The sequence below is a fragment of the Arvicanthis niloticus genome, chromosome 6 (assembly GCF_011762505.2).
Source record: "Arvicanthis niloticus isolate mArvNil1 chromosome 6, mArvNil1.pat.X, whole genome shotgun sequence".
Taxonomy (NCBI): domain Eukaryota; kingdom Metazoa; phylum Chordata; class Mammalia; order Rodentia; family Muridae; genus Arvicanthis; species Arvicanthis niloticus.
Genome location: NC_047663.1, coordinates 62,973,870 through 62,995,950, shown reverse-complemented (window position 1 = coordinate 62,995,950; position 22,081 = coordinate 62,973,870). Strand labels below are relative to the sequence as shown.

Sequence of the window (22,081 nt, the reverse complement as noted above, 5' to 3'; positions counted from 1 at the left end):
CACACCTCAGCCCTATGTCCTCGTCCATCCCACTTCAACCTTCCATCTCAGCCTCATACCTCAGCCTTCACACCTCAGCCCTAACACAGTCCCCTCTTTATCTTTGGAAGGCTTCATTTCTGGCCATCTGCTCCTTAGTAGAGTGTTCTGCCTCTCAGCTGCCATGTGACAACTCACACCTCATTTCTTTCTATTGGTGCTCCTGAACTCCTGAACAACTTAAAAACGGAATGCATTTGATATATGTAAAATCTTTTATTAAAAAATCGATCAATTTCAGTTTCTATGCTTATGTGGTAAAAAGTATGCCATGATTTTGGAATGTAACAATGTCAAATGATTTAATCAAGGTAATTATTATATCATATCACATCAAATGCCACTTTCAATGATAATAGCATTTAAAATTTACTCAGTAAATTTAAAATCTGCTATATTTGTTATATTCATCAGATTGTGTTATAATACCTCCCAAGTGGAAAAAAATACACTTTGTTTCTCTTAACTGAGGTGTTGTGCTCTTTAACAGAACTTTGAAACATTTGTGTGTGTGTGTGTGTGTGTGTGTGTGTGTGTGTGTGTTTGAGGATATGTGGAGGTCAGGGAATCAGACTCAGACCATTAAGCTTGGCAACCAGGTTCCTCACCCACTAACCAACAGCTTTTCAAACATGGTGTTTATACTTGTTAATTTTCATTGTCAATTTTATTGGGTTAAGAATTCTAAAGGACATTATTGAGGGACACCTTTGTGCCTGTCTCTGGGTATTTTCAGAGAGGATTAGGAGTGGACCCACCTACAGAGGACATCATAATGGGATGATGTCCTGGACTAGACAACAATGGAGAGATGAAGCTGTGTAAGCAATCAATTCCCCTGTTTCTAGTTTCCTACTCATCCAGAAGTGAGCAAGCAGCCTCCCACAGGCACTGTGCTTTCCCTACCATGACTGCCCCTCAGACTGTGAGCTAAAACACACTCCCACTTTTTAAGTTCCGTCTGACCAGGTACTTGGTCAGAGCAAGAGAAAAGTCACTAATGTAGCAGCTAATGCTTGGGACGTCTTCTCAGGTCCCGGTGCTTAAACAGTACACCTTGCAGACCCCTTGTAGTCCTTGGCCAGTTTAGTTGTCCAGCCCTGGACTTTGGTCCTCATCAAGACTTTAACTTTCTGGATATGCCAAGGCACACTGTGAACCAGTCCCTTAGGGAAGTCTAACATTTCTTGTCCTGGGGCTTTTTATCCTGTTTGAGAGACTTTATTCAGGTTGTCAGCAGGTGCAGTTTCATCCCTGGAATGGCAGCAAATAGTCTCTTTACCCTAGTTCTCCCATTGCGATGAGTAAGGAGCTGCTCATGACTGAGGTGTGACCCCAGCATGTCACTGGCTTTGGGCTTATGCACCTCCATCATGAACCCTGCAATACTGAGGAGAGCATGTCTCTCCCTCATTAGAGAAACATCTCACACTTAGAAATGAGGCTAGCCCAGGGACATGCTCCCATTTGAGGTTAATTTGAGAGATGATGCCATTTATGACTTTTTGTGTTAGGTCAGTAATACTTGCTAACCATTCTGTTGTGGAAAACAACATGGGAGAGAGAGAGAGAGAGAGAGAGAGAGAGAGAGAGAGAGAGAGAGAGAGAGAGAGAAGGAGGAAACACTTGAGGAATTTTCCTTGTGGGAACCCTACAATAGTAGATCATATTAATTTTCATTAAACTTTGAGGACCAGAAATTGATATGATGTTCAGATTGTCATAAGAAAACAAAGCTGGTTCATAGAATTTTTTTCTTGTTTTGGGGCTACATGATATAGAGCTAGGAGCTCAACACTTTTGCACACTTGTTTCATTTAAATCAACAAGCCTGACCAGCTGGAGTCACAGTTTCTCTGACTCACCATCCACTATGAGTGACCATTTCAGTCCTACTCAAAGGACAGCAATGTATTACACATTGCTCTCAGCTTCTGTCTGCATCACTTCTTTCCCATAATGCAGTCTTCATACTCTGACAATGCATCATTCTTCATACTCCCATAATACACCATTCTTTATCTCTAGAGGCATTCTCTCATTTTTTTTCCAGAAAAATAAGAGGTTGCTTCTATGATCTCCCTGAGAATATGGCAACATTGGCTACAGAGCAAGTTCTCATTAAACATTTATTAATGAATTGGCTGTTGGCAGTGTTGTAGGGAATGTGAATGGGGTGGGATCACTCTTAAAATGCCAGAACAACGTTCCTTGAGCCTACGTGGGGAACCTGTGTTGTAGATGATGGCGGGGGTGGGCACCCCACCACCAGCTTTCTCTGTGATGAGGGATGAGAGCTACATATATGTGTGGGTAGAAGGATAAGTATGGAGAATGCAGTTTGGAATTATATTATGTTGCCATGGTTGGCTTGGGACTCACTACATAGACCAGGATGCCCTAGAACTCTCAGAGACCTGTCTGCCTCTGTCGCCAAAGTGCTGGAATTAAGGAGTACTCCACCGTACCTGTCTTCTACTTTAAAATGAATCGTCGACTCATTACTTTTCTCAGGGCGGCAAGTACTTCCTTGTTCCTCAGGCTGTAGATGAGAGGATTAAGCATGGGGGTGAAGATGGTGTTAATCATAGAGAGTATTTCATCTTGTTCTGGAGTGTGGAAAGACTCGGGGGTCATGTAGATGATCATGGCTGGCCCATAGTAGAGGCTCACGACTGCCAGATGAGAGGAACACGTGGCCAGTGCTTTTCTCCTGCCCTCTGGAGAATTCATCCGGAGAACAGCAAGGAAGATGAGCAGGTAGGAGGTCATGATGAGTCCCAAGGGGAGAAGAACAAACACGATGCAAATGATCGACACTACCATCTCGTACAAGGAAGTGTCCTCACAAGAGAGCCTCAGGACAGCGGGCATCTCACAGAAGAAGTGATGGATCTCCCTGGAGCCACAGAAGGGGAAGTGCATGGTGTAGATGGTGTTGATGAGAGAGTTCAGGGCACCTCCACCCCAGGACACTAGCGCCATCCACAGACAAACTCTAGAGTTCATGATAATTGAATATCTCAAGGGATTACAGACGGCCACATAGCGGTCATAAGCCATGAGGGTCAGAAGGAGACACTCACTACCCCCAAGGGCAAAGAAAAAGAAAATCTGGGTCCCGCAGGCAACTTTGGAGATGCTTTTCTTTCTGGAGAAAAAGTTGATGACCATCTTTGGGACAGTGGTGGAAATTAAGGCCAAGTCGATAAGAGAGAGGTGGCTGAGCAGTATGTACATTGGGGTGTGGAGGCGAGAGTCTGCCCAGATCAAGAGGACCAGGACGGCGTTCCCCGTGAACGCGATGAGATAGATCAGAAGAATGGAAATGATGAGGATGCCCAGGTGGTGCAGCTCTGGGAAAAGCCCCACGAGAGTGAAGTCTGCTGAAGTCCCATTTCCTCTGCTGATGTCCTGGACTCCCAACATTGAGCTAGTCAGTGTGCAGAGAAAACATTAGAAATGTGATCATAATCACCTCCTTTGAAGAAGGAAAAAAAAAATCCAAGAAAAACAAGGTTGACAGGCGGGACCAGACTTATTTTGAGAATAAAACGCTATCTTACAGAAATGCATTTAGGTATGAAAGTTGAGGTCTTGAGACTGAGGACAGGGTTAATTAAATATTTTGTATGTGACATTAATGCTGATGTGAGATAGTGCAAGCATGAACAGACCAGAGATGTACCAGAAAAATCAGCATCAGGGCAGAAGAGGTGACTCAGAGGTTAAGAGCACGTGCTGTTCTCCCAGAGGACCTGAGTTCACTAATACGTAGCAGCTAGCTCACAATTGCCTAGAACTCCCTATCCAGGGGATCTGATGCCTTCTTCTGGCCTCCTGAAGCATATGCAAGCATGTGCACATGCCTTGTGTGCGCACGCACACACACACACACACACACACACACACACACACACACAGACACACAAAATAGTTGGATTTTAAAATACTTGTTATATAATCATATTATATTTGATGATGTGTAAATACTCCTCACAATTCTTGAGATTTGAACAGTTTGCCCTGTATGTATGTAGCCTTGTATTGGGAGCTTCCCTCTAGGAGATCATGGGATGCAGGAAAAGATGCATAGAGACCAGGTTGGGAATCCCACAGATGTTATTTTAAGCACTTACCTGTGTAAATGGCCTTTGTGATACTACTGGTTAACAGGGGCTGTGACCAGTATTCTGTCTTCTCAGATCATCACCATGTGTGGTCTCGACACTGGGGTGATCAAGTCCTAAGTCAGAGCTGACACACAGCCAGGGGTGCAATCTTCTCCTTGATGGCTGGCATGACAGGCTTGGATGTGCACACTGAGCTCTGTCTAGCTTTCTTCTTGAGCCCAGTTAGACTCAAAAAACAGATAAAAATCATGGTTATAGAAAGGTAACAAAGGTAATTATGAAATTCAGATACATTTCTGGAAGGGAAGAAATGTCAACCTGTTGAAAGATGTTCATGGTTGAAGCAATGTGCCTCACTGAGCAGGAGGGAATCCTGTGGTAAGTCCTTCACCAATCACTCCAATAGCACTCTGAGGTTGCTTGGTTGTAGCTCATAAGTCACTATGGTTACCCAAGATCAGTACAGGTACAGTCCCTTGATTTGATCCAGGCAGTCCGATTACGCTCTCATCCCCCAGTATGTTTAAGCTAGTCGCCCTCACAAGGCTGCTCCCAGCTCCCTGACCTTGACTGAGAACCAAGTCAGGAATGGAGCATCTGGAATATTGTTGAGGGACAGGAACTGGGGCCAGTGGGGAAGCACATTGCTGGATGGCCTTTCTCTCCTCCCTGTCCCCACATCTCCTACTCCAGGTAGAGCCACTCTCCCTACTGGCATCTATAGATCTTAGGCTTTGGGGAGGAAAACTCTCATTGATTACTGGAGGGCACAAATGGCTACATCTTGAGAGGTTTTACCTGGGACTGAGCTTCATTCACTTCACTTCAGCAAGGACTAGATTATGAAGCTGTTCACATCCAGTGAGCAATGACCTCAGAAAATGTGGCCTCCCTGAGTGAAGTCTGGCTCCTCTGGATAATCCACTCAGATGATAGATTGATCTGAGACACGCAGAAGAGAAGAAAGCTTGTTCAATGTACACCACGCCACAACAGAGACTGTGACAGCCCAGAAACAAGGAATTAATGGGAGATTGCATCTCAGACAGAAGCTGTCTGATGAAACCGATGCCTCTATTACGTAATCACTTCTGGGAGCCCCCTCCCCTGTCACCTTTCCCCTCTGGGAATCTTGCCCCCAGACGTCAATTAGTTGTGTTCCTTGATAGATGCTTGCCTTTCTTCGAGATCCAAGCATAACTGTCTGATCAAATGCTAGGGACTTTAGAGAGTGATGATCTTATTGTGGCATCTGAGGTGACAAAGGTCAGGGATACACCTTGGAAGTTTGCACTGGAAGTGTATTTTCCCAGCTTAACATAGGTACAATCAACTATAGAACTGACTTCATGGTGGTTACTTTTGAACTTCCTATATTAGATTTTTGTGTATCTTTGAAATTTATTCTTTCATAATCTTAAATATATTGTAAAATATGCTTTATTATATTCTCCCCTATTAGCCGCTCCTGCGCTCTCTCCCTTCCACCAAACCCCTACTTCCTCCCAACTAGCCTTCCTGCTATTTTTATGTCTTTTTGTTTTCATTTGTTTGTGATCTACAGCACGTATTCGAGGTTGCCTGCGGAAGCAAGATTGTGATATTATTCACATGAGCAAAATAGGAGTGGCTTCACCATTGAGAAATCTGACTCCCTCCTTCCCCCAGCAACCATTAACTGCCCTTGGCTCCTCAGGGAGGGGTGGATCCCCACCCCATGATGGACTGTTGACAGGCTCAGCTGGTAGGCCTGAGTTTAGAAAGATCCTATCCATTTGATGCATACTCAATTATCTCAAATAAGTCACACCTAGAAATCTATCACCAATGTGGTGTGAACCTGAGCACTGATAGCCATGAGACAGGAGATGGAAAGAGAGGTTGAAAACCTCCTAACCATTGGCATTGTAGCTGTGTACCACCAAGCCCGCCTCTCTTTTGTTACCCAGCCATTCTCCACAGGAGGAGACTGAAGAGTTCATCTTGGCAGCCACTGCCTAGACTGACAGATTCGAGGACTCATCCTTGAGCTGCAGCCTAAAGCAGAACACTGCCAATAGCCATAGATCGTGGAGTGGAAGGATTTTTTTTTTCCTATAAGTCACGGAGATTCAAGGGCCTGTTCGCTACATCACATTAATGAAGCAATACCTAACTGATAAAGACAGGTGACATGACCTTAGGGTATCACATTGAACTTAGGTCAGTCATAGCCATGGAAAGACCCCCAGGTCTCTTGACCAATATGAACTATGCCAGTATCTGTATTAATGTTATCTTCCTGCTGAGCCTTGTTGTATTTTCTGAGAGCCTCCTCTTCAACCCCTTGCTTTGGTGGACTTGATGTATCATAGTTGGGTGTACTTTCTTTCTCCTCAGCCAGTTTTCCATTTTTCAACAACACTGTTCCAAAGATGGCAATCAACTTTTCTCTCTAGAAGAAGGACACCTTTAGGGTCCAGTTATTCTTTTTTTAAAATTTATTTTATTTTAAACTTTTACTCCTGAGGATACTCAAATCATCCTGTTGACCCTCATGGCCCATGACTACTATGTAGCTGTCTGTAACCCCACAAGTTATCCTGTTCAAGAACTCTAGGGTTTGTTTATCTGACCTGGACCAGCAGGTAATTCTTCAGTGGCAGGGTTCTAAGGGAGAGGATCAGGAGATGAGAAAATAAAGAGGCCATGTAAGCTGGGGTCAAGAGATCTTACATAAGCTATATATGCGAAGTTTACTAAGAAGTGTAGCATCTTATATACAGTTTTCAAGGAAAAAATGGAACAGACTCAGTGGGAAGCCATCATACAGTGGGATGAAGTTAGCAGGAAACTATTTAAGCAACGTTACACTAAGGGAATATAGGATATCTAAAGTGTGTCACAGGCTGAGTACCCAGTGGCCTCGGGATGGTTAACTCATTTCTTCCAGAGGAAAAGCCAAGTTTCTAGGAACTGAATCCTTATCTCCTTTGAGGCCCTGGCAGCAGCTCCACACTGGACCTTCCCAAGTCAGCCCCTGGGCAAAGATGCAGAACTAGGTTGCATTTGTCCTTTCATCAGAGTCTCTGACAAGCTTTGGATTGACCTGGCTCTCAACATTTACCAATGGCCACAGAGTCCTGGGTTGGGAGACACTGTAACTTCTACAATTTCTATATCCTATATACCATCATCTGCCAGTTGGCAACCCAGTGAAACCCACCATTTCTACTGTGATGTGTCAGGGATTGTGAGGATTTCTCATGGACTCTTTCACCTGTGAGCTGGGGGTCTTTGGGAAGGGCAGTAGCATTCACAATCATCACTACCTTGGTACTATCACGGCTTCTTATACACCCATCTTCTTTAATGTTCTTTGCATAAATACCTTGTGGAAGGGGCACTGTCTTCTCATTCTGCTCATCTTTTGCCGTTGTATCTGCCTAAAACTCTGCATTTATATATACACAGCACCAGTACCCCCTCCACTCCCGAGAGAGTGCAGGCTCCCATCTGTTTTGTACAGTCCTCACACTCTGATGGTCAAACATGGTGAGCACTGATTTTCATGTATGTATCTGCCATCTGTCCTTTCTCTCCTGAAGAATATCTAACTGATGCACTCGTCGCTCTCTGCTTTCTGATTGTGCATGTGATGTGAGCACTTGCTTCAAATGCTTGCAGCCTTCACATCTCCACCATGAGAATCTGTATCCTGGAACTATGAGCTAAAATAATGCCCCTTTCACTAAAAAAGTATCTACCATGCTCAACTGAAGATTAGATTATCTGTTCTTTAAACTTAATTATGAGTTCTTTATACATTCTGGGTATGGACCACCCGTCAGTGAAATACCTGGCGGAGATTCTCTTTTATTTTGCAGGCTGAGCTGTCTTTGCACTGTGCTGTTTCTCTGTCTCTTCAGCAGCTTTTTACTTTGGTGCAGTCTCATTCTTCACTTCTTGCTGTCATGTCCTTGGCTATTGGAGAAGGTCATTGCTCATATCATATCCTGTGGTGTTCCTTTTTTTCCTGTAGTATGTTAAGGGCTCCAGGTCTCACACTAAGGTCTTGTACACCCCTAGAGCTGAGTTTTACAGATGGTGAGAGATAAGGATCTAGTTTATTCTTCTGAGTGTGAATAACCATTTGCTGAAGGTTGTCTTTGTTCTTGTGTCTGTTTCTGGCACTTTTGTAAAGGACCAGGTGGTTGTAGTTAGATGGGTTTATTTTATTTCATTGGTTTAAGTTTCTGCATTTGTGTTACTGTTGGGCTGTTTTTGTTACCATGGCTCTGTGATGATAGAACCTTAAATAGAATATTGTAATACTTACAGCATTGCTCTTTCTGTTCAGGATTTTGTTGGCTATTCAGGACCTCTTCTGTTTCCATATTAATTTCAGTATTTTTTTTCTGCGAATAGTAAGTATCTTTGGATGTTGATGGGGATTGCATTGAACCTATGAGATGCTTTTTGAAGAGTGACCCATCTTCACAGTGTCTATCCTCCCAGTTCAACATCACAGGGTCTTCCCATCCTTCCTACTATTTTTTTCTTCAGTATCTTATAGCTTTTGGTACTGAGGCCCTCTCATTACTCTCAACTTTGCTCATTGAGTTCATGCCTCAGTAATGTTTTTGTGAACAGAATTGTTTTCCTGTTCTCTTTCTCAAGGAGTCCATGCTGACTTTATATTCTGCTTCTTTCGTGATTTATTTATTTGTTTATTCATTCATTATTTATTTCTAAGTGTTCTTTTATGGAGTGTTTAATGTCTTCTAGGCCTAGGATCTTAGCATTCTTTACTATTTTAGTTATTTTACCAGCTGATTTTATATTTTGCTTCTTTGATGATTTATTTATTTATTCATCCATTATTCATTTATTTCTAAGTGTTCTTTCGTGGAGTGTTTAGTGTCTCCTGGGTCTAGGATCTTAGCATTCTTTGGAACTCTTTGCTACTTCACCTATTTAAAAAATGCTTGAATCGGTTACTGTGGAATTGTTAACTTTTGGAAGAAAAGTTTTTTCTTGATTCTCTGTTAACATTTGTTCCCCCGGTTTCTCGGCCGGGTCCACCGCGGGCCCTTTGTTGTCATTTCCTGCGGGTCTGCATTGCTGAAGAAAAGATGGCGGCGCTAGGAGAATCTGTCCGGCTGGAGAGGGATATCTGCAGAGCAATTGAATTGCTGGAGAAATTACAGAGGAGTGGAGAGGTGCCGCCACAGAAACTTCAGGCTTTGCAGAGTCCTTCAGAGTGAGTTCTGCAATGCAGTGAGAGAGGTATATGAACATGTTTATGAGACTGTGGACATCAGTAGCAGCCCTGAAGTGAGAGCCAATGCAACTGCAAAGGCTACTGTTGCTGCATTTGCTGCCAGTGAAGGACACTCTCATCCCCCCGAGTTGCGGAGCTACCCAAAACAGAAGAGGGCCTTGGATTCAATATCATGGGAGGCAAAGAACAAAACTCACCAATCTATATATCACGGGTAATTCCAGGTGGAATTGCTGACAGACATGGGGGCCTCAAACGAGGAGATCAGCTACTTTCTGTTAACGGAGTGAGTGTTGAAGGAGAGGAGCACCATGAGACAGCAGTAGAGCTACTGAAAGCGGCCCGAGGGAAGGTTAAATTAGTCGTACGATACACACCGAAAGTCTTGGAAGCAATGGAATCCCGCTTTGAGAAAATGAGATCAGCAAAACGCAGACAACAGACCTAATCATTTAAAAACTTTATGTTTCTTTTGCTTTTAGCTAGGAAAGTTTTACTTGTGACCTACTGATGGCCTCGAAGCCAGTGATTGTAAAACACCAGAAACTTTTGTGACCTCTTCTTGCCATTTTATAAATGCCTGTTTTAGCATCACTTATGGTTGTAGAGAAGCATACACTTTTTTTTCTCACGGGAAATAGTCAAAGTCAATGAGGGCAGTTCTGCCTTGCAGTTTTTACAGGCCTTTTTCAATTACAGATTTTTGTCACAAAGTTGTTATAGATTTTTAATAATGCTTTTTTAATATTAAAATGTACTTTTACATTCTTAATCTTTTTTTAAAAAGAGGTTTTCTTTATTTGGCAATTTAGTTACAAATAACAGGTCTCCAGTATTTCCTTTTGCTTACTGCAATTTCTTTGTTAAATTTTTTTTTTTAATTTTTCCAAGAAATTAAATGTAGCATCTTGCTTGTGGCAGTCTGTCACATCATGAACATTGGCATCTCTGCTGCATTTTGTACTTGGAACATAACATATAATATCTATAATCAGTGGTAAATCTTAGCTATGATGGAACCTTTTTATTTTTATTTAAACAATGTATAATGTATTCATTTATACTGATTTATAAAAGTAAGTTTTTAAACACTGAAGCAATCATTGCTAAAATATGTGTTTCATAATATTTAAGCAGTAAGGTGAGAGGATGTAATTTGATTATTAGCATTATCAATTAAATCTTTTATTTATATTTAACAGTATGTCATAAATTATACATTCAAACAAGATCAGATTTCAACTTTTCAAATTTTTTATGCTATTCATTTGTATTTAAATATATTTCTCATATTTTGGTTCTTTCATGCATAGAGATGAGTCAGTTAGTCTGTGCTAGGGAGAATAGAAGTAAGACAAGGTAACAACTTCAACTTCTTGAACCCAGAGAGCCATACATTCTTACCATCCTGGCTTCAGTATCGACTTGAGATAGGAAAGGCAGGAAGGATTTGTTTAAGACATAGGAACAGGCGATTTCATACGTCTCAGTGAGTGGGGCTCAGAATGATTGATATCTTGATGATTGAAGTAGTGATGGGAATTTGGAATAATACTTTCTACCATTGTCCATTGGACGTCACTGTTTTCCTAAAAGGCAGCTATTAATACATGATTGTGACTATGGTCTTCTAAAAGCTGAAATCAAAGTGATTAATTTTCAGTCACAGATTATAGGAACATTCATAAAGGGTTTAAGTGATGATGTTAAAAAGAAACAGATGGGTTGAAAATGTAGGAATTTGTCATAATTACGACTGTTACCTTTATTTTTAAAAAATGGGCATTTTATAACATTCCTTAAGGAAGAATGGAAGTGTGTATGTTTTCTGCATGTGTGTGAGCACTGTGAGTCTTACAAGATGACTGCAGTTTTCAGTGATTTTTCAGAGAAAAGTCAATCAACATGTTATTTATCATTTAGGAATTGAACACTGGATTGTGCATGGTTGAATGTTTTTAGTCCACTACAAAATGTGCTTGATATTGATAGGATCATGCTGAATTGTATATTTTCAAAATTAGCTCATGTATTTTTAAAATGTTGAGACCAAAGTAGTATAGCAAAGTATGACGTATTTTAATTTAATTGTAAAATTATTAGAGGTAATTGTTTTAAAACTATATTAAAGAAAAGTGTTGGTGCATATAGAACAGTAGCTCATATTTCTGCATCCCAGGGCTAGTCAACCCTGAGGAACCCTTATCATAGCGCAGCTCCTGCAGCTGCATGCTCCTGCAGACGCATCAGCATTCCATTGTCAGTTCAGCTTCCTGCTTCGTGTTTCAGCTGTTGCAGAATTTCGGCCAAGTTACTTTTTTTTTTTTTTTTTTTTTTGTACGTTGAAAAAGCTTTTTCTTCGGTAGTTCACAGTCTGTTCTTTGTGTGGGCTGAAAAAAAAAAAAAAGAAAAAAAAACCATTTGTTCCCGTGTTGGGAGAACAGCTCTTACACTTCCATGTAAGGACCTTTCTCAGTGAACAGTCTTCTCTTGAGAATGTGTCCTGGTGTGTCATCTGTGGTCCAGAGTTTAACCCTAGATTCATTTCACTGTGCACTTTCCATGTTGCATCTCTGGGTATTAATATTTAGACTTGGAATAGTTCTCACTGGCTGGAGGTCTGAGTGGCCCACATTCCCAGTAGATCTTACAAATGAGGAAGAGATGTGTGCTTAGGTACGGAAGTAAGACAGGGGCCCTCTAAAGACACCAGGGCTTTCTTTGCATCTCTTCTCTGCTAATAGAGTTTAAAGAATCAAGGGAATTTCTCACAACTTCTTTGCAGGAGGTCAAAGGTAAAGAGGGGACTGAGCTACATGGATTATAGTGTAGAGTTATGCTAATGGACGTAACACTGTAAGATTTCTGGATACCTGACAAAAGTTTAAAGAGAACTGTCATGGTGGAGGTTGCCCAGCTTGTATCAACATTCACACACAGTACCAAATGAAGTGAGACCTTTGCAGAATAGCACAGGGGGTAGAGAGACAGACAAAGGAGGAGGAGGCCACTTATATGTAAATCAAGTGCCTGGGGAAGGGAGGAAGAGCTGAAGTGTGTGACTCCAGAGTTCAACACAAAGAGCCTAGAGACAGGGAGATCATTTCTGGAGTGTCCCCGCACCTTACCAAACCATCTGGGGAAGTGTGCCCTGTAGACGGCAGGATTTTAGTACTCACAGCTTATGACTGTCTTGTCCATATTGCCGTATGTTGGCATCTGGGCTCTACTGACACCCAGTGTAGGGTAACAGGTGAAGGTTGGCCAACAGCTTCTCCTGTAAAATTATGTATCATTTGCAACCTACCTGTTCAGAAATCATCCTCCCATTCATCATCTTTAATGGGGTATCTCATGCAAGTGACCGTCTGGATGCTCTACTCACCCTAGGTTTAGTCCATCTGCCCTGTTCATCCTAGGTTCACACGGTGGAAATTAAGGACTACCACCGTGTCCTTGAAGCTACTGGGACGATCCAGTCCTAAATATACCCCGTCCTGCCGAAGCCACAAATGTTTGCTGCTTGCATTCTCTGCTCATATCTTCTGCTTCCTGACTAACTCAGGTTCTTCCTCAGATGGGTACCCATGCTCTGACATGCCCCCTTTTCTTGCAATATTTGAATATAATAAAGTATTCTTCCAATGACAGTTTTCTAAATAAAACACATATTTTTAACTGCTATGCACAGTTTTACTACTGTTTGACCTGACTATGGTTTTACTATATTATTGAGACACTGTTCTCATATAGCCATGAGGAGCTTTAAAATTGCTATGTAGCTGAAGATGACCTGGATTCATGTTCTTCCTGCCTCCACCTCCCAAGTCTTGGGATTACAGTTATGTGCCTGTGTCTGTCATTTCTACCCTTTTGAATTTTGTCATCTATTATAATTTCAATATAGTTTCAATATAGGAGATGAGTGTGTTTGTGTGTGTGTGGTAGTGGCCATTTTCCTCTCATACCTCCACCCTTTCTTTCTCCCTTTTGGCTACTGTTGACTCAGGTTTATCTCCTGACTGAACTTTCAAAGCCTTGGTTTTCTTCCTTCGTCTTTCTTCAATTTAATTTTCAGTTAAACTTAAATTTCGCCTTTCTGTGAATAAGACAGAGAGAATCCAGACATTGCTCTCTTAGTCAGAGTGGTTCTGCAAACTTTCTTTGTTGAGAAAGCAGAGGAAATTACTACAAAATGTTGAAATCATTGTAAGATGTAGCTGATATGGAGAAGGAAAGGGAAAAACCTCCCAAGACCTCAGTGTGTAAGAGAGCTGTATGAGTCAGCTATGCATGTACCTGGCCAGCTGCAGAAGCTCTGGAAGTCTGTACATCTGCATTATTTGGAGAATTATTTGGAACAGAGCACAAGATAGGTAGACCTTCTAGAGAGTGGCCAACACTCACCTGTGGTTACATCACCAACAGCCTTTGCCCCCTGTGCTGGCAAACACCCTTTCTCCCACCACTCCCACCAGCTCTTGGAAATGACTGATCTTCTGTACATAGACGTTCTTTCCCCCCAGAAATCCTGTTAATGGGATCACACAACATGCAGCCTTTTGAGGCTTGCCCTTTTCACTTAGCAAAATGCATAAAAGGTTTTCTTGCTGTTCTATTAATTTTCTTTTAAAGGCTCTACCAGCACCCGACCAACACAGATGCAGATACTTACAGCCAACCATTGGACTGAGCCCAAGGACCCCAATGGAAGAGTTAAGGGAAAGACTGAAGAAACTGAAGGGGATTGCAACCTCATAGGAAGAACAATATCAGCTAACTGAACCACTCAGAGCTCCCAAGGACTAAACTACCAACCAAAGAAAATACATGGAAGGAGTCATGGCTCCAGATACATATGCAGCAGAGGATGACCTTATCTGATATCAGTGGAAGGGGAGGCCCTTGGTCCTGTGGAGGTTTGATGCCCCAGCATAGGGGGATGCTAGAGTGGTGAGGCGGGAGAGGGTGAGTGGGTGGAGGAGCACCCTCATAGAGGCAAAGGGGAGGGGGTAGAGGTGAGATGGGATGGGGGGCTTTGTGGAGGGGTAACCAGGAAGGCAATATCATTTGAAATGTAAATGAATAAAATGATTAATAAAAAGGGAAAATTTTATTAATACAGACTAGTTTGCTTAAATGTACAGCGTCTGAAAGGCACGATGATGTTGGTTTCTGGCTTTTAGTGATCATAAATAAATTTACTATAACTACTCACACACTGGTTGGACTTTATTGACTTATAGTGAGTGTACACAGTGCCCATAACAGTTGCTAACTGGGCAAATTATTCCCTGGACTCCCGTGATAGAGCCTGCCATTCAAAGAATATGTTCATTAAAGGAAAAAACAGGTTGGATCTTTTTTGAAGGACTATGAAGCCATTAGGATCCATTATTGGTTCCTACATGTCACCTGCTGCCTGTAGTCACAGGTCGCAACACATGAACATCAGCTATGATGGGTGAGGAGAAATAGACTGTGAACGCTAACAGGAGATACTAGATTGGGGGACTTGTCACACACAAGACTTTCCAAGAGACTGTATTCTTAAGTGTTCGAACTGCTACAGGCATGGTGGGAAAGGAAAGCTGTCCATGCCTTGTCACTGGAATCAGCACACAAAGTGCATTTATGTCAACACTACGATTTACATGCTAAATATATGAAATTACTTTTCGTGCATTCCTTAGTAGAGCTGGGAAAATATTCTGAGAACTTAAAGATACCAGGGACTAATTTCTCCAATGAAATGGGAAATATATGGAAGACAGAAAACAGTTTCATCCAAGTGGGGTTCTATGAAAGGAAATCAGAGTGTGTTCTAGCAGAAAGCCACGGTATCTGAAACGATGACTATTTAGCTGCCTTGAAAGGTCCTTGTAAATCCCTGTAACTGAGTGCAGAGACGTGAAGCTGCTCTGAGGTGACTTGATTGTAAAACAGTGCGAGTCCCTGGGCTTCTAAAGTGAAAATTCCCTAGCTCATAGTTTTAACTTCTTCATAACGTTGGAGTCCTTCATTTCAAAAACAACTTGAATTAAAGTCCCCACACAGTAAATCCCATGTCACCGTGAGATCTTTCTCCAGAAGGTGAAGGTTTGTCAACATACATTTTTGTGACATAAAGCAACCTCAACCCTGACACACGCTGAGTTTCTGAGTGGAAAGGGAGAGGGAGGAGGTGCCTAAGGACGGTCACTGGTCACCTTTAATTTTAGCTACCATTTTCCAAGCCTGACACATAGTTAAAGTTTCAGGAATTGATTTATTCTGGTTTTTTTTTTTTTTAATTTGCAGTTTAAATGCTGTCAACTTTTAATTTGTCATATTTATTTTTAAGAGGATTGTGGGAGAAGGGTCCTGTAATACTCAGTCTTTGTTCTGAAACATGGACCTTTATTGTTAATGGTTTCTCATAAAGGCAACACGATCGTGTGACAATTCCATCTCCTGTGGCCTCAGAAAGCACACTGAGTATCATTTCTGTGTTGGGAACGCGCTTGCTCATTATTTTGATAAATATAAATGATGCACTACGGGATCATGGGAAGGCTTGAAGTGTGGTAAGAAAGGTGATTCATGTCTATCCCCGCCCAGTGTAATCAGCAATGCAGTCAGTCGGAAGAAAGAAGAATCTAATTGCATAGATTACTTCAAGGGATTCAGTGAGAGTAAAAATGTGAAAAGGAGACACTGACAGGATGATATTTAATTAGCCGTGTCAATCAACACGGGATGATAGGACAGCAAATAGGTTCTGGACTTGTGACTCGGATTAAGAACCCCTTTGCGTTCGCACAGATGTCATCATCAAAATCCATGTGATTATTTTTTACAAATAACACTCACTAAGAGTTTACTGAAGGCACCCTGATGTGAGCTAAGAACAACATTCTATCGAACTCTACTGCATATGCGCCTTATACGTTTCTTTCTCACAAGGCTCTGTTTCCAATCTGGATTTAGTTAGATTTAAATTCGCTTTTATGACGCGGGATAGGACACTTCTGTGCACAGCACTGGAGGGAACTGGCTCTGTCATGGTTGCAGCATCTGCCAGTGCACTTCTGCAGGGCCCCTATCACTTCCTTGTTCCTCAGGCTGTAGATAAGAGGATTGAGCATGGGGGTCACTACGGTCCCCAACACAGCACCTACCTGGTCCTGGTCGGGTGTGTGGGAAGAAGTGGGCGTCATGTAGATGAAGATAGCCTGACCGAAATAGAGGCTCACGACTGTCAGGTGGGAGGAGCAGGTGGCCAAGGCTTTATTCCTCCCCTTGGGAGAGTTCATCCTGAGGACAGTGAGAAATATGACGGTATAGGAGGTCAGGATCAAAGTGAATGGGGTCAGGAGGAAGATAATGGTTGAAACAAACTTCACCATCTCATAGACGGAAGTGTCCACACAAGACATTCTCAGAATAGCTGGCATCTCACAGAAGTAATGATTGATCTCCCTGGAGCCACAGATAGGAAAATTCATAGGGTAGACGGTGTGCACGAGGGCTGCGGCAACTGCTCCAATCCAAGTGCAGGCTGCCATCTTCAGACAGACCTTGGGACTCATGAGAATGGTATACCTCAGAGGGTTACAGACTGCCACATAGCGGTCATAGGCCATTAGCGTCAGTAAGATGCACTCGGCAAGGCCGAGGGTGAGGAAGGAAAACATCTGAGTGGCACAGGCAAAGAAGGAGATGTTCTGCCTCCCAGTGAAGTAGTTGGTGGCGGCCTTGGGCACTGTGCAGGAGATGTAAGCCAGGTCAATGAGAGACAGCTGACTGAGCAGGAAGTACATGGGGGTGTGGAGACGGGGGTCCAGCCATATGAGGATTATCAAGAGGGAATTTCCAGCCGAGGCCAGGGCGTAGATGAGAAGGATGAGAGAGATAAGGAGGTTTGGGTACCTACAGCTGGGAAAGAGCCCCAGCAGGATGAAACCGGCTGTAGTTTTATTCTTTGGGTTCATATCTTCATTCAAAAAAAATTTTTTTTATATCAACCAAAAACAGAGAAAGCACTTGGCTGAAATAATTTGAGTCTCTTGGTCAGTACCTCTTGGGGCTGGAACTCTCAGATGCAGGTTTCCACTGGAGAGGAGTTGGGGTAAGGCCCAGGAATAAGGAACTAGGAAGGAGACGGGTAGCAGGAGCTATAATAGAAAAATCTCAAGTTGCAGGTCACTTTGGCAAGTTACAAACCACTAACAGAACAGCTTATCATTATCTGAAAGTTTCAAAAAGTATTAACAGCGGATAGCTGATAGCTGATCTGAAGCTAAATGCCAGGCACTGGATACAGTCAGCTATTTCCTATCTTAAACCCACATGCTGATTTTTGGGCCACACACAACAGCCTTTTACTAAGTAGAGCAGAATGTGGCTAATTACTTCTGTGTTTGACCCATGCCACAGGAGCACACCACTCAAATGATGCCTGCTACCCTGTGTGATCAGTATGCATGTCCAAATCATAAAAGCTCTGGTCACCCCCACAACATAGGACATCAGTTCTTCATTCTTTCCCTGGTCTGCCTACCTTGTCCCTTTCAGGGTATGCTGTTCTTTCTCTGCTCCCCCCTTAAATGCTTGCTTAACTTTTCTTCTGTTCCCCATCTTGGTTTTGTCTGGGGTTGTACCTCAAAGGAACCACTCCAAGACCAAGGTATTTCTCCTTTTGTCTAGCAGCAAAGGCCTCCTAGAGTTTCACTCAACTGAAGTACACTTTTACCCAGGACTTATCAAGATCCTGACCTGCAGTTATTCTGACTGGAACAGCTTAATAATTAGTTTCTTTGATTATAACCTACAACCCAATCATTCTTTTCCTCCCATCTTTGGTATTTCATGAATAGCAGGCTCTTGAAATTCTTTAATCTTACATATTCCTATTTCTTTAAAATTATTTTATTTTATGAGTTTTGCCTGTATTTGGGTCTGTATCCCATCTGTGCACAGTGACCACAGAGGCCAGAAAAGGGTGTTAGAGCCCCTGGAACTGGAGCTACAGATGTTAATGGCCATGTGAGTTCTGGGAATTAAACCCAGTCCTCTGTAAGAGCAGTCAGTGTTCTAAACTGTGGAGCCACCTCTCCCAAGCCCTCATGTCACTTTCTTGAGTGTTTTTTTCTACCAATTGTCATGCCAGAGAATCTCTTAAGCTTTCCTGAAAGCTCTGCCATTCTTTAGCAATTGGCTGAAGTGTGTCACTTCAGGACCCAGTGTCAGGACTCACTGTGTCAGGACAAGCTTTGACCTCCAGTCAATCACTCACTAATTACAGCATTGGGACCTCCTTTTTTTCCTTCCTACCTTTTTCACTTGTTCACATGATCATGACTTCAACATGAAGAGCATCCTGTCTTTTCTCAGGTCGCAGATTTCCTACCCTAGCATTATGGTTCAAGCACAAGCCACCAACCAGAATTAACTTCTTTCATGGAGAGCAAAAGCTTTCTCAATAGTGATCTTTATCCCCACTTCACTTTCCAGTTTGGTGCTGCAGTGTGAGCCTCGGGTAGCCCGTATCACCCTTCACTACATTTTAATCCACACCTGGCTTAGATCTGAGAGCAGTGTGTTGGCTCACTGCTGTGATTCTGGCCAGATCAAGAGCTGCTAATTCTTCTGTGTGTAGTGGAACTGGGGAACCATCACGGAGTCTCATGGGAATCTGTCCCCAGACTTCAATTAATCACATACCTAGAAACCTCTGATGCAAGCCTCACTGTCCAGTATTCTGTGCTGTTTGTTTGGTAAAACAACAGTTGGGTTTTTACTGTCTCAGTGGAGATGGGAAGGAAGCAGCTTGGCAGGGGCAGAAGGAAAGACTCTGAACAATCAAAGCTCCTTTAGAGACTCATGTGGCAGTAATCCTGTCTGACCGAAGATGGGCTGGGATCCAGGAAGAATGGAGAAGAAATAACTAAGATGTGATAAGGGGAAAAACATAAAACATAGTTCTGATAATCTGGGATTTTCACAGGACAGTCAACACTCTAAATATCTAAGTGTACACCCACATTTTGACCCTGATGTACCAGATTCTAACCCAGGCACCAGAAGTCCAGCTCCTGTCTTGGGTAGAGACACCCTGCTCAACCACCGGCCGTACTGGCCAGAAAACCAGAAATGAACCAGAAACCAAGAAACAAAACACCTATCCAACAAAGACAAACTCAGAAATCTGAACCTAAACCTAGAATCACTCCAAACACAGATGCCTACATACTAGCATAAGAATACAGCCAACAGCCAAAGCAATATGTTACCACCACAGGACAGATATCCTACTACTGTAAACAAGCCCTAAATATTTAACATAGCTTAAGCTCAAGAAAAAGACCTGAAAACAAACTTTATGAAGACAGTACAGGTCCTTAGAGAGGGAATCAATAAATCCCCTAAAGAAAGCCAAGAAACGAGACTAAACAGTTGAAGGATATGAATAAAACTGTTCAAGACCTAAAAATGGAAATAGAAGCAATAAAGAAAACACAAACAGGGCTGGAGAGGTGTCTCAGAGGTTAAGAGCACTGGATACTCTTCCAGAGGTCTTGAGTTCAATTCCCAGTCACCATGTGAGGGCTTATAACCATCTATAATGTGATCTGGTTCTCTCTTCTGGCCTGCAGACATATGTGTAGACAGAATGCTGTATACATAATAAATAAATAAATCTAAAAAAGGAAAATACAAACAAGGATTTGTAGAAAAAAATCTAGGTAAGTGAACAGGAACTACAGTTGCAAGCATCGCCAACAGAATACAAGAGAAGGGAGAAACTCAGGTGTTGAAGATATGATAGAAGAAATTGATACATTGGTGACAGAAAATGTGAACTAAAAAATTCTGGACACAAAACATCCAGGAAAGACTAAACATAAGAATAATAGGAATAGAAGAAGGAGAAGAATTCTAGCTCAAAGACCCAGAAAATATTTTCAACAAAATTATGGAAAACAAATTCCTAACCTAAAAGAGATACCTATAAAGATACAAGAAGCTTACAGAATACCAAATAGATTGCAGAAAAGAAAGTCACCCCCTTCCACATAGTAATCAAAACACTGAACACATAGAACAAAAAAAAGAATGTTAGAATCTTCAAGGGAAAAAAGAACAAGCAACATACGAAGGCAGACCTATTAGAATTACACTCAAGTTCTCAATGGAGATTCTAAAAACAAGAAGGTCCTGGACAGATGTCTTGAAGACTCCAAAAGACAACAGTTACCAGCCCAGACTACTATGCCCAGCAAAATCTTCAGTCACCATAGATGGAGAAGACAAAATATCCCATAATAAAGTCAAACCCTTATCCAACCTAACTAAGAGATACAGAAAGAATATCTAACTTAACAAAATCAGGAATAAAAAATGGAGCATAACAACAGACACCAGAAAACCCAAAGAATCATTAGGTCATAGTTTAAAATCTATAGTTCAAAAAAAATTGAAAATCTAAAAGAAATGAATAATTTTCTCAAAAGATACCACTGACCAAAGTTAGATCACCAGTATAACTAGATCTATAACCCCCAAGGAAATAGAAGCAGTCATTGGAAGTTTCTCAACAACAACAAACAACAACAACAACAACAACAACAACAACAACAACAACAACAACAACAACAACGTCCATGCATGGCCAGATGGTTTTAGCACTGAATTCTACAAGACTTTCAAAGAAGAGCTAACAAGAATACTTTTCAAATTGTTCCACCAAACAGAAATAGGAGGAACAAATTTACAAGTCCTCAATCACCCCAATCCCCCAACTACACAAAGATTCAACAAAGAAAGAATTACTGATCAATTTCCCTTATGAACATAGATGTGGAAATACTCAATAAAATTCTCACAAACTGAATCCCAGAACACATCACAAAGATCACCCATCATGATCAAGTAAGCTTCATCTCAGAGACACTGGGATGGTTCAACATTAGAAAATCAGTCAATGTGATCCATCAAACAAACATCAAATAGAGAAAAATCAACCCACCTGAGCATCTCATTAGATCCCAGGAAAGTGTTTGACAAAATCTAACACCCCTTTTATTATTATAACAGTATTGGAGAAATTAGGGATAAAAGGGACATATACCAACAAAATGAAGTCAATTTACAGCAAGTCCATGGTTAACATCACATTAAATGAAGAGAAACTCATAGCAATTCCACTAAAATCTGGAACAAAACAAGGCTGTCCCTTCTCTCCATATATATTTAATACAGTAATTAATGTTCTAGTTAGAGTGATAAGACAGCTAAAGGAGATCAAAGGGATACAAATTGGAAAACAAGAAGTCAAAGTATCACTATTTGCAGTTGATATGATAGTATACATAAGTGATCCTAAAAATTCTGCCAGGGAACTCCTACAGCTGATGAATATCATCTGTGAAGTGGTTGGATACAAGATTAACTAAAAAAAAAAAAATATCAGTAACCCTTCTATATACAAACAACAAACAGGCTCAGAAAAAAATCAGGGAAACAACACCCTTCACAATAGCCACAAATAATATAAAACATCTTGGAGTAACTCTAACCAAGCAAGTGAAAGATTTGTATGATAGCTTCAAGCCCTGGAAGAAAGAAATTGAAGATGGTACCAGAAGTTGGAAAGATCTCATAT

The 22,081-nt window shown here is 41.7% G+C and overlaps 2 protein-coding genes and 1 pseudogene across 5 annotated transcripts; 1 reads left to right on the top strand and 2 right to left on the bottom strand.

Annotated features, from left to right (window-relative positions):
• Positions 1–275: 275 nt before the first annotated feature.
• On the bottom strand, positions 276–5,186 carry LOC117709794 (olfactory receptor 2T11-like). Of its 2 annotated transcripts, XM_076936790.1 has the most exons (3): positions 4,971–5,186; positions 4,179–4,399; positions 276–3,472 (listed from the first exon to the last, which is right to left on the bottom strand). In XM_076936790.1, exon 3 carries the CDS (start codon positions 3,466–3,468, stop codon positions 2,515–2,517), a length of 954 nt encoding a protein of 317 aa, XP_076792905.1. In that variant the 5' UTR covers positions 3,469–3,472; positions 4,179–4,399; positions 4,971–5,186; the 3' UTR covers positions 276–2,514. The 2 variants fall into 2 exon arrangements, with proteins under 2 accessions (XP_076792905.1, XP_076792906.1); XM_076936791.1 differs by having other exon boundaries at positions 276–3,520; positions 4,179–5,186.
• A 4,083-nt stretch (positions 5,187–9,269) lies between these two features.
• Positions 9,270–10,181, top strand: LOC117711517 (protein lin-7 homolog C pseudogene; annotated as a pseudogene).
• Positions 10,182–14,649: 4,468 nt separating this feature from the next.
• Positions 14,650–19,060, bottom strand: LOC117709975 (olfactory receptor 2T27-like). Of its 3 annotated transcripts, none has more exons than XM_076936788.1 (2): positions 18,751–19,060; positions 14,650–17,591 (listed from the first exon to the last, which is right to left on the bottom strand). In XM_076936788.1, the coding sequence occupies exon 2, from the start codon at positions 17,406–17,408 to the stop codon at positions 16,401–16,403; it is 1,008 nt and encodes a 335-aa protein (XP_076792903.1). In that variant the 5' UTR covers positions 17,409–17,591; positions 18,751–19,060; the 3' UTR covers positions 14,650–16,400. The 3 variants fall into 3 exon arrangements, with proteins under 3 accessions (XP_076792903.1, XP_076792902.1, XP_076792904.1); XM_076936787.1 differs by having other exon boundaries at positions 14,650–17,566; XM_076936789.1 differs by having other exon boundaries at positions 14,650–17,566; positions 18,994–19,022.
• Positions 19,061–22,081: the final 3,021 nt, after the last annotated feature.